General features: G+C 32.2%; 1 protein-coding gene across 1 annotated transcript; it reads right to left on the bottom strand.

The window, feature by feature from the left end:
- Positions 1-238: 238 nt before the first annotated feature.
- On the bottom strand, positions 239-1,366 carry LOC105618856 (THAP domain-containing protein 2-like). The gene is made up of 3 exons (XM_012200390.1): positions 1,214-1,366; positions 856-985; positions 239-663 (listed from the first exon to the last, which is right to left on the bottom strand). The coding sequence occupies exons 1-3, from the start codon at positions 1,364-1,366 to the stop codon at positions 239-241; spliced, it is 708 nt and encodes a 235-aa protein (XP_012055780.1).
- Between the last annotated feature and the right edge of the window lie 11,390 nt (positions 1,367-12,756).

The following is a 12,756-nucleotide window of genomic DNA, read 5'->3' as shown; positions in this document are numbered from 1 at the left end:
AAATTGTGAAACTTTTATATTTAAAAATTGATAAATTTCATGCAATATTCCACTTTGGAATTTTAACTTTTCTATTTAATGTTCTAATAGATGGAATGGAAAGCTTTGAAGCAAAAGTTCTTTATATCCTGATAGGCTACACGCAAAAAGTGATATTGACTAACATTACATTACATCAATGTTTTTTGTTTAAGAGTATCTGATCTTCATGAAAAAGTTGTCGAATAACTGTAGGAAACTATTTGATAATGCATACTTTTTTTTCTAATTCCTTAATTCTGTTTTTATATTGGTTTTGCAAACGTTTATATCTCTTTTCCATAGTCATTCTTAGTGATTCTGACTTCCGAAGAAGCTTTTCTAATTTCTTGATTTTTTCCATATACAATAAATTTTGTTTATCTAAACTACGTTCCTGTTTTGAAACCAATGTGTCGCCTTGCATAATGTTTTTATCACTACATGATTCTGCTATTTCTTCTTCGGCAGATTTTTTGCTTATTTCATGAGTTACTGCTTTTTCTTCTTCAATATCAGATAGAAAATTGTCTGATTTACATTGATCTTCTTTCGGATTATTTATAGATATTGTAACAGTACCATCATAATCTGTCTTAGATATTATTATCTGAGATTGTTTAATTCCATTTAAATTAGTATTTTCTGAATAAAAATAAATATTATCTTAATTAGTAACAATTACAATGATGACAAAATTAACTATTACTTTGAATTACTACAATATCCTGTTTTTTGTATGTTATTAATAATAATTACACACTTAAATATCATTCTTATTATTTTTAATATAAACTAAGAGAATAATAAATAGTACAAAGTTAAAATTAAACTTACGATTAATTTTAGCTTTTTTGTTTTTTTGTTGAGTTACTAATTCTCCAAATATTGTTGGAACTGCTGTACATTTAAGTTTTTTTGTTCCATCAATTCGTATCTTTTCCCACATATTTGAGGTAAAATGAAACTTAAAAATAAGGAAGTAATTTTACTATTTAAAGAAAAAATATAATAATAATATAATACACAAAAATAAATTTAAAATATAATAAGTATAAAGTTGTACACATATTCAAAAGTAAAATATAAATATAAAATATATAAGTTTAGCAAATATTTAAAAATAAAATATAAAATTAAATATATAACTGTATAAATAAAAATATATAAATAAAAAAAAATATAAATAAAATACCTCACATAATGCTGCAGAACGGTTTAATATTTTATTTTCCAATTTGGCATTTCTTATCCATACGTTTCGGCGATAAGCATTTTTTGGAAAACAATTCATTTTAACACCTTTGTTAGATGAATTCTTACAACCAACTGCTGCACAGGTTACCATCTTGTCAATATCTATATAAAAATTAGGTAATTGTGAAGGAAACGGCTGATTTCACCAATTTTAATGAAATTATGCTCATTCGATGCATTTTTGCACGAAATGAACAAATATAGCAAAAAAGAATCACTCTGTCCCATAAATCGAAATATTAAGCGTTAAAGTTGATGATTATGGAGATTAGTCTGAATCTTACGCGGAATTAGAAATACTATCCTCACACTATAAATTCCAAATGGGCTTTTACTGCTTCTAAAAAAATTATTCTCACACCCCACTGTTTTCATGGATTAGGAATATTCCAAGCGGACACTGCCTAGGCTAACTTCTAGGCGATTAGGCCTCAAACTAGAATGTTATTTTTTTTTTGTTCGGGATGGCGTAGCCACCCCAAACTCGAGCGTTACTGTCTACACACTCCACTGTATAGGTTATAATTTATTTGGAGTAGAATTATGTATAATAGAAATTGCATGAATAACATTCATTGGCAGTCATTTAACATTCATTCGTCAGCCATCTCTTCTATAATTACCAAAAATTATTAAAATTATATTTTATATAATATTATTTATTACATAGCAACATGAAAACATTTATAATGTAACTATAAATGTTTATATTTAATCTGACATCTCCTTCAGCAGAACGAAGGCCTAGGGTGCAGTCAAGTTGCTACGAAGCTTCCAAGCATTTTTAATTGGTCAATTTCGAAGTGGCAACTCGACCACACTCCTAATTTTACAACTCACAAAGTTTGTTCGCATGCTCCAACATGTTGTAATATGCTCCTATCATAGCTCTTACTCATTCCAATGCATTTAATAGAGTGAGTAGGAGCTGTGGTAGGAGCATGTTAGAACTTGTTGGAGCTTGCGAGGCGAACAAACTTACAGTTAATTCTTAGGCCTTCACCTTGACGGAAAGCGGAAAAGCGGTAACCAAATCACCCTTGCGGAAAGACAACCGAAACCACCTATTGCTGCGAGTTCCGATTAGCTTCCGCTTTTTCGCTTTTCCGTCAAAATATGAACCCAACCTTAAGATGCCTTTTCATGCGCAGCACACGGCAGCAAAAATGTCACATGCAAATTTTTCATATGTAATTGTTTCCGTTGCATTTGCTGCGCATGAAAAGAAACAACATACATACATGGCAACACCGTATTAAAGTTTAATCTCAAATATGTGTCTTTTATTTGCTCAGCTCGAAAATTAAAAGTAAAAACTTGTAATAACTGTTAGATAATCAGTCGTATGTCGATGTCGGGTTTGCTAGTCCTTTGTCATATGTTGTATGTCGCACATGAATACGACTTGCTATTCTACAATTGAGTTGTTGATCGAAGTCAAAAGGTTGGAACAAATGTAAAGAATGGATATTGAAACATTGAATAGATTCGAATTTATTATTAATTTGGACGCAAATTATGAAAATAGGATTACTTATGTAACCTGCGTTTAGTAATATTGAGAGATTGCTCGCTCGATGTCATTTACTGACACTTTAATGACATCGAGTGAGCAATCTCTCAATATTATTAAACGCAGTGTTACAAGTGCTTATCATTTAATGGAAATTAAATGTATACTGATACTCGGACTTGTAACAAATTTTACACAACTACATATGGACAACACATGTAGTTGTAGAATAATGCGACTCCATTTGCTTGACTATTATATATTGATTTAATTTATTTTATAATATTGAAAAGGATCAAAACGATGATCGAAACATATATTATTCAAATTATTAAACTTGAATAAATCTATATACACGAATTCATCCAGTATCAGCTCTTATAGGTATTTCTTAAATTGATATAAAAAAATTAAATTAAATTACAAAATATTTTTATATTAAATAATAATAATTTAACAAATAAAAAATTACCTGACATATTTATATCATAACAGTTTCTCAAATTTGTGGATATTTTTTTTCACAGATCTCTTTTTTTGCTAACATGTTCAAAATCCACGTCGCGTTTATCATACAATGATTTTCACGAACAAAATTAATAATTATTTCATCTTCATGATATAATATAAATATATCCATACATCCGTATAAAAATATCTGTTTATCCGTACGTACATATCCAAATGTGTCCAAAGATTATATTTCATCTAGTCGTAGTCGGAAAAGATAGAAATTGATCTTCTAAACCTATTCTACAATACGTTGTATGTCGAATGCATGCGTATTCGATTGTCTGTTGTCACATGGAACAATCGATCATGATTGGTTAATTTTTTACGGCACAACATACATCTCCTGACTGATTGTAGATTAGGCCCTATTCCGACGACAGCCAACAATCCAGTGCGCATGCGTACAACATACGATTGATTGTAGAATGGATCTTAGTGCAGTTACAATTTGGACAACTACTATTTCAGGTAATTATTTAGAATTTAGAATATCCTCATCACTTCAAATCTTAATAAATAAAAATGTACACATTGTAAATGTACTCAATTTTCATATTTTTTGCAAATATTGCAGATTTTCTCGGCTTCGAATTGTTTGCTGTTCGTTGTTCATTCGGTTGAACTTCAACGAGATGCGTTAAAATGTATTTTGTATCAGAAGTGCGTTATGTAAAATTTTTAACCAACAGCAACGAATTGCTACCGCAGCGTATAAAAATTAACCGTGACCTACAATAAGTTACACCGTTAGTGTCCTAAATATAACAGAAAAACAAAACACGCAACTACTGTCCCGTTTTCTGATTGGTTCCGCCATTCTTTCTACGGATAGTTTTCTAAGACTCTAATTTCAGTAAGTATCATTATTTTTAAATCTTGATATGTATTAGGTGTGGGAAAAAGTTCGTGGCATTTTTCCCGTTAGATGGCATTAAAAAAACGTCACGAATTTTTTCCCATACCTAATATATTGTAATCTCCAAAGAGAATCAATATTTCCTTGTAGTCAATAGAAACATTGCTGTTATAGGAATCGTACTTCGTTTACAGATGTAAACACATTTTTTTGCTTTGGATTAATTACAACCTTTAAATATACTCGATTGCGCTTCTCTATTATATTCACGTTCCAAAATGTCCTTTTTAAGGAAAATTTTATTTGAAATATATAGTACACGTAAAGCCGGTTCTACATTAGTTGCAAGCCGATCGCAAATTTGTTGTGACAACCAATATGAAGTTGATTTCAAAATGCAAGCTTCAGATTGGCTGTCAACAAATCTGCGATCGACTTGCAACTAATGTAGAACCGGCTTAACGTATACTACACATATAGAGTAAAATCTTTCTCGGAGGGGAAATTTTGAAATGTAGGACTCTAACCGTCGCTAATCGCACTAGGCACCCGGCGCATTCAAGTCGATAAAGCTAGCCTGCTTGTCGAACAAATAAATATGCTTGATTGTTACTTATAGATTCAATCAATCACATTCAATCGCTTAGCGAGCAGGCTAGCAACTTTATTCTTGAACAATGCTTCATGACAACCAATCAGAAACATCATTAATTACTAGGATGCATTCTTATGAGATTTCTTTGCACCGCATGCTCCAAATTAACTCAGGGAGCACTTGGATCATAGGTAAGATGGCGGTTGGAGCAGTTGGATTCTATATATAAGCAGCAGACTTCTATATATAATATACTACTAGACTGCTAATTTTTAAGGCTTGTTGTTCCACGATGCTAGAAATTGATTCGAGTTCTCGGACATAATTCTCGTACAGAGTTCTCTTATTTCGAATGATTCTATGATCAAAATCTCGCTACAAATTATTTGAAGCATTGGACCAATTAGAAAAAAGAATTTTACTGACCAATTAAACTGACTAATTAAAAACTGCTTCAAAGCATTTTCAGCATTGACTGTACTCTATAATGTCTATTTAACCAAATCACTGGTCAACTTGTTACAATCTTGTTATAATCAGCAATGGTTTTTTACGACTTCATATTTATTGAAAGTCCTTATTGTATTAATTATTGTCACAATTTTCTACCTTGAAATAAATATTTATTTTAATAGAAGCGTAGTAAATTATTTATTTACATAAAAGTTGTGTAAATTTGTGTAATATTTCTTCATTTACAGAAAGCAAGGTAAGGCTATATCCACACAAATTTGCATTGCCGCATAAACGTATACATTAAAAAAATTATTTAATCGCATTTCTTCTATAAAGACGCATGTAAAATGTGATTAAATAATTTTCTTTATGCATTATGCGATTATGCTAGTTTGTGTGGATATGCCCTAATAGAATATAAATTTCCAACAACTGTTCTAGTGGATCATATTACATAATAATCACCACCAGATACGGTCAAAGCTGGATCTCAATGCCTAATAATATTTATTTATAAATTTATATTTATCATGCTAAAGATTAAAGTTCATGATTGCGTTTATATTCGAAAATAATGGCATGCAGTTTTAAAATGAACTGATAAATGTAAATTTATATATAAATATCATTAAGCAACAAGATTCAGTTTTGATTTTATCAAGCAGTGACTAAAATATAAATATTTACTTTTTTATTTTTTAGGTGCATTTGATTATTATTAATTTTGATTATTTTTTTTTATTATTATTATTATTAATATATAATAGTACAATATATATAATGGCTCAATAATTTAAAAACAAGTTAAAGGCAAAAGGGCTATGAGCCAAAAGTTTTTGATCTATAAAAATTGGTAGATAAGTAAAAATCTTAATAAATTATGAAATTTAATAACATGCCGGCCAACAACAACAAATGTTTCGATCACAATCGAATCATTATCAATGTTTACAAAATATGTCTAAATGGTAAAAAACATAACATAAAATCGATTGAAGCTTAAACATGTACTTCGCATTGAAAAACTATTGTATATAATTGATATCAATAAAATTAGAAAAAGATCTTCATCTTGTTAGTTCAGTACAGAAACAGTAAACGTCACATAAAATATATTAGAAATACATTTGTCAAAGAAGTAAAAACTTATATTGTGTACGGTCGATGGCAAATGAAAATATACTTCGCAATGTCAAGATCAAATTGTTGGTATCAATTGAAAAATCTTCATCTTGTTAGAAAATTTGTCAACAAAAGAATGTTAGTATCCAGAACGAAAAATAATGTATTACAGCTATAATAATAATGTAAGATTATAAGAATGACATTTGAAAAACAATATAAAATTAATATAAGCGAAAGAAAAAATATACAAATCTTCAGTTCAATTAAAATTAAATAAGAAAAATACTTTTCATAATTGTAGTTGAGAGTTCAGTCCAAAAAAAAAATTAAATAATATGAATAAAGTGCATAGACAATGCGATGAGAGAAAGATGTCTCTTATCTTCGACGTTGTTGTAGACGAAATAAATTTAAATGACTTTCAGAGAAGGAAAATAAAGTTGATGTTAGAAACTAGTGGGAAATAAGAATAAAGAGGGGGGGGGATATGTAGAAAGAACATAGAAAGAGGATGTATAGAGAGGAAGGAAAGATAATTATGAGGGAGAAAGGGATTGTATGATTTGTGAGTAGGATTCTGATAATGATTCAATATCATTTTGTTTATTTAATCTCGTTTCTGTCTTTTAATGTGAATCATTTCAGATATCAATCTTTTGTTATAAGAAGACTCACTGTCTAAAATCCTCACATCATTCCATTTGAAATTATGATTAAAATTGATGACGCGATGATTGAGTATAACAAATGGAGAATTTGTTAATATTATTTTTGTTAATATTAGTTTTGTTAATATTATTATTATTTTGATTATTATTGATTTTTTTATTATTAATTTTTTTTTTAGCAGCTTCTGTAGTTAAAGACTGTTTTGTTGTTTCTTGATATTGCTGACATATTTTAGGTAAGGGTTCTCTCTTTTGGTTCGATTGTGATATTCAATTAACTTTACAACATACAACGAAGGATATTCATATAATAATAATAGTGTTCTTATATTGTCTTTATTATTCATTTCCTAAAAATTATCATATTTATAAATATACACACACACGCACACACACGCACACACACCCACACACATGCACACACGCACACACACGCACACACACGCACACACACGCACACACACGCACACACGCACGCACATACAATATATGCGTGCGTGCGTGCGTGTGTGTAAATTAACCTTCCAATTAAACATAGTGTATTTTCTTTATAAAAAATTTATGAACAAATATTAATAATTAACCTTAATAATGAATGAATAATTAATACTTATATGATGATTATCGTTCCAATATTCTGTCAGCATCAAAAATTACTATACAGGATGTATCAAAAAGTTAGCGCAGGGACACGTACATATTCCTCGTGAAAAAATAAATTGAAAATGTTAATAGCAAAATCTTAAGGCATCAACAGTTTTCAAACAGTGAACATTTGAAAATAACCAATCACAGGACATGAAATTCGCGCCGTCAGGAGCGATCGGCCGCGCGAATTGACATTACTTCTCGTTAATTAAATCTGACTCAGTTTAAGAATACAGTAGTAAATATAAAAATATTAGCAATAGTTAATATAGAAATTTCATGAAACTTTGCAATACCCGATGCCGATACGTTCTTGAGCGATACGTTCGTCAAAGCGTTCGCGCGGCCGCTCCTCGTTCTCCTAGGCGAGCAGTAGAGACTGACGGCGACGGCTGATTGCGAAACCCGTAAAAATTGTCAAATAGTATATAGAAATTATATAAAAATATATTTTTCTTTAGTTATGGGAAGTAGTTCTGTATGTCCTTTATACACGGTAGCTATATGGTATCCTTAATAATAAAATGTGCGTCGTAGCCTGATAAATTATGAAAAACGATCGGAATGCAATATAAATCTTTGTAATTCAAATTACAATTTGAATGCGCGGGGCCTCTGTATCGCCTAGTCAAGTGGCAATGAACATGTACGTATATCATCAGGTTCGAACGGTTTTTCGCACACATGACAGTACATGGCACTATTAAATTTTTGCCAATCATTTCGCGTAAAATCTACTACAAAACATTAACAGACGAGATAGTATTATATATATATTTATGTTATGCGCTAAACTTCTGAGTTCCTCGGTGACGTAATCGTTATCGTGACGAAAACGATATATTGATAGTGAATTGTCGAACAATGCGTAATATCTGATGCTACCATAAATGTTGTAATGTTGGTACCTATATGTTAACATATTCTCTCTCTGTCTTCTCCAGGGTGTACTTTTCCAGATTAGCGTAGACGAATGGGATGCGCTCCTTCCTGCAATGATTGCTGAAACTCAATTACGACTATTTGTCGTCCTCGCTCGGCAAGCCTGATGGCGCAATCGTTTAATTTTCCACAATCTACTACGTGGATATCTAGCTTTGCGCTAAAATAGTGCAGACATCTGAAAAAAAGTATAATTTTTTTTATTGTCACAAAGAGAAAAAAAACATTTTCATAACTTTGAATTAAATATATACACATACCTATCGCAAAAGTATTTCTTGTGTCCATATTTATTGACTTATGAACTCACGAGGCGGGACAGATCCTTTATCCACGTGAAGTGTCCAACGTTATCATCTTGCGGATCCTGCACGTATAGCAAATTGAACATGCTTGTTTCTCTTCATATCGGTGAGCCTTTTTGCTCCTCGATGCAATATACGTTAATTGAGATATTATTCTGATTTTCGAATTTTCTTATTTGATTAAGCGTCATTGGGAACACTGACTGTTAGATTTAATACCGTTGTATATAAAGATGTTCGATCTGTGTTACTTCTAGTTGGAGCGGCAATCATTGAAACAAAATATATTGCACGTTGACTACCGCTCTCTTCATTTTAATGCGACATCCCGTGTGTAACGGGTTGTATTTGTTTACGTTTATAGTTAAATTTAGGATACGCAACAGCGTCCATCCACTATCGCATTTTTGGAAATCCTCCAGCAATTGATTTTCTCCAGTGATGTCAGGATTGATCACGCGCGATGCGTGCTATTCTTGCAAATCGGACGAAGCGGAAGAGATCATAGGTTTTCATGCTTATTCTTTTCACTTCACTTGTTTACCACCCGATACAAATTCATTATTAAACACTATGTTTATCTTAATATTATCATGTCTCTGCATGACACTTTCTACACATTCCAGCACTATCTCTCTCGCGTCTTCAAGAAACTGGCGAGGCTCGATGTGTCCAGAGTTTATCACGACACTGATCAGTATATGACTTTCGAATACCGTATCAATCTCGCCCTATCGGAGTCCCGCGCTATACTCACTTGCACAACACGTCCAGGCATAGTATCTTTCAAATTTTTGAGTCTCGTGATACGAGCGATCAACGATTGTTTAACACCAATCGATAATCGCGGACGTTTAGCGCGACTCTGTTCCCCCAGCGATTTGATGAAATTATCATAACGCTGTTCCCACGGAAGAAACTCTTCTCGCGTATTCAATCGAGTGGTTTGCCACCAAATCATGCTCCATTTGCTCCATATTAAAATGTACTGTTTTTCATAGTCACTAAAATATAATTTTCACACAGTCAGTAAAAAATATAATTTTTGCGTTAAATGTCTTTCATATTGTGCAAATATTGCATAGGACATAGATTGCATGGTAATATTTGATACAATGGATCTCAGCATTTCTTACAATATATACTGTTAATATGTATATTGTTACGTCCTGGGAGGTGGGGGGGGGGGGGATTCAGCCGGTCCTCCGGTTTCAAACTAATCCGAAACTATGCATTGGATTAAATTTTCACAATTTATGTACCAAAGGAAAGACCCATCTAAATTTGTCCAGCTCCGTGATTCGTCCGTCGAGAGACGGACACTGGATATTCTAATGATAGTAGATTCCAAGTAGTTCCACGGTTATTCTCCCGTTCTGCCTAGATTCGCGATAAATCTCTCTAATATCTTCGAACACTCTGAAATTGTGAAGGTACGCAGAATGATCATAGTACAGAACATGCACTACAGGATTTGAAACGATTGAGAAGGCTCAAGTGGATGTAATATCTTAAAATCCCCTGGTAATGTCTCTTTTCGCCTTCCGACACTCCGGGCATTTGATTATACCGTTCTCCCTGTGTTGAAAGAATAACGATGATACACAGCATATACTAAATAATCACATAGAGCGCGGATTCACCACTAAGATTCGAACGCGAGAGCGGAATTACGGGACATATCCTTTGTGCGACTAGCTGCGACTTGATTTTTTAGAGAAGGGATGTGAGAAGCTTATGTGATATCTCACTTACCTTACATTATTCAGCTTCAGTTTAATCGACGGAGGTCCTGGGTATTGGTTATGGTTTGCGCTATGCTTGGGATGTGAATTCGCGGATCCTGGTTGGAGCAGCCTTCTGATCCGTCTATATGGATTGGTCTAGCATTGGTTTACAGCATACCTCCACTTCGTGAATAATTACCAAGTACGATCGCGTTCAACTTAATATTACAAGTACTTTTAAAAAATAGAGTGGGATTTTGTTAAGAAAAATGTGCACACGTATGTCCATTTAAATCGAATACAAATATATGTATTTGTTCATTAGATTACACAGATCAAAGTGACTAAAGTTACTTTGTATTAAACTAACAGTTAGATTCGGATCTTATAAATAATAAAAATGGATCTTACGCTAGAATTACTGGGTCAGATAGAGACTGAATTAAAATTAGAGTTTGAAGCAAAACTTATTACTAGAAATCGAAAAAGGCCGTGTATTTAGATTTGGAACTGGCGATCGAAAAATAACTGATCTATTGCCCACAATAACTGATCTATTGGATCTTCGGAAAAATCCCCTACCATCTCATGCCATAGGCGGTGACGGGAATGGGAGAAGCATCAGATGTAGCTCCGGCGGTTTGATGTCCGGGTGCGTTATTCAGGCTCGTCAGTGATAAATATACTTATGAATTTTGGAAAATATTTTCTGGACAATTTTTAAGATAACTACGGATGTGATAATATATTGACTAATAACATGTTGTCGAACAACGTGAAGACGTAAAAATAAATCATGCATTCTTATGCATGCACGATGCACGATGAGCAAAACTTGTCACGATCTGAAAAATGGTTTGAAGTATATAAATAGTAAAAGTATATGTCGCACATCCTATTTGTTCCATCCAAAGTATTGATTTTAGCTCGCGTTATCGACTTATTACTTCAGCATGATTAACAATGTCACTGTCACTTTCAAAATATGATTCCGCGATACCATAATCTGATTCTGGTTCTGATTCTGATTCTTTTTCATCAATTATAAATTCATCTTCTGAATCTTCTAAATCAATTTCTAATTCTTCTTGAACTTCATGTTTTGCTTCTATTTCTACTATGTCTTCGTACTCTATTTTGAATAAAACTCGAAGAAAAAAAATTTTGGAAAAATCTTCAGATTCGCGAATGTATTCTCTCAAACTTGTCAGTTTCATTATTGATAGCGTGTGTACTCTCCATTTTTATATGCTACTGAGAATAGGAGTTGCATTTTTGTGAATATTCAATTGTTTTTCCATTGTTGAATTTTTTACTTTTGTATCCCTCTAGGTGATTCATAGTATGGTCTAATGATTTCTACATCGACTTCTACTAAGATATGTAAATTTCACTTTTAAGATATATAAATTTCCACATTTTTAACAAAAGACTAGATGGAAATGGGATATTGATAGTACATTATTTTTATGGAGGGGAGGAAAAGAAGAGGACAGACATATTTTACTGTTGTTGGCATCTCTTAGTTAAAAAAAAGGTTCGATATTATTAAAGTGCATTATAAAATTATACGTTTCGCGGATATCCTCCTCCGTGTCCAGATCCATTCTTGGAATGCCAATGTTTCATGAACCTTGCAGTTCACTTCATCAGACTGCTCCTCGCTCTGATGAAATGGATATCTGCGAAATACATAATCTTTATATCGAAAGCGTCCGTGGAAGCCTCAAGAATATTATTAAAATGTACTCTTAGTACATGTCATTGTGCATTAGGCTTAATCACAGTTACATTAAAAATTAACTAGCATATTTTTTAAGATAAGTAAAATTCTAAATTAGATATTGCTTAAAACTCATTTTTGAAAAAAGATAATAGAAACGGACTTTATCGTTGGCGCCGATTCCTTTACATAAAAAGATTTGATATGGTTAAAAAAAAATATGCATTGTTAGTGCATGTATCATTGCATTTATTTTAACGTAAGTTTTGACGGCAGTTACATTGAAAAAATTAACTCGCATATTTCCAAAGTAAACTTCTAGATTGGATACACTGTCTGAAAAAAAGTGGAGGAAGAAACATATTAGGTGTACAACTTTGCTTCGCTGTTTTTTTCCGAAATTCGAGGCT

This window comes from Atta cephalotes (genome assembly GCF_000143395.1).
Source record: "Atta cephalotes unplaced genomic scaffold scaffold00018, whole genome shotgun sequence".
Classification (NCBI taxonomy): domain Eukaryota; kingdom Metazoa; phylum Arthropoda; class Insecta; order Hymenoptera; family Formicidae; genus Atta; species Atta cephalotes.
This window is presented reverse-complemented; position numbering and strand designations above follow the sequence as displayed.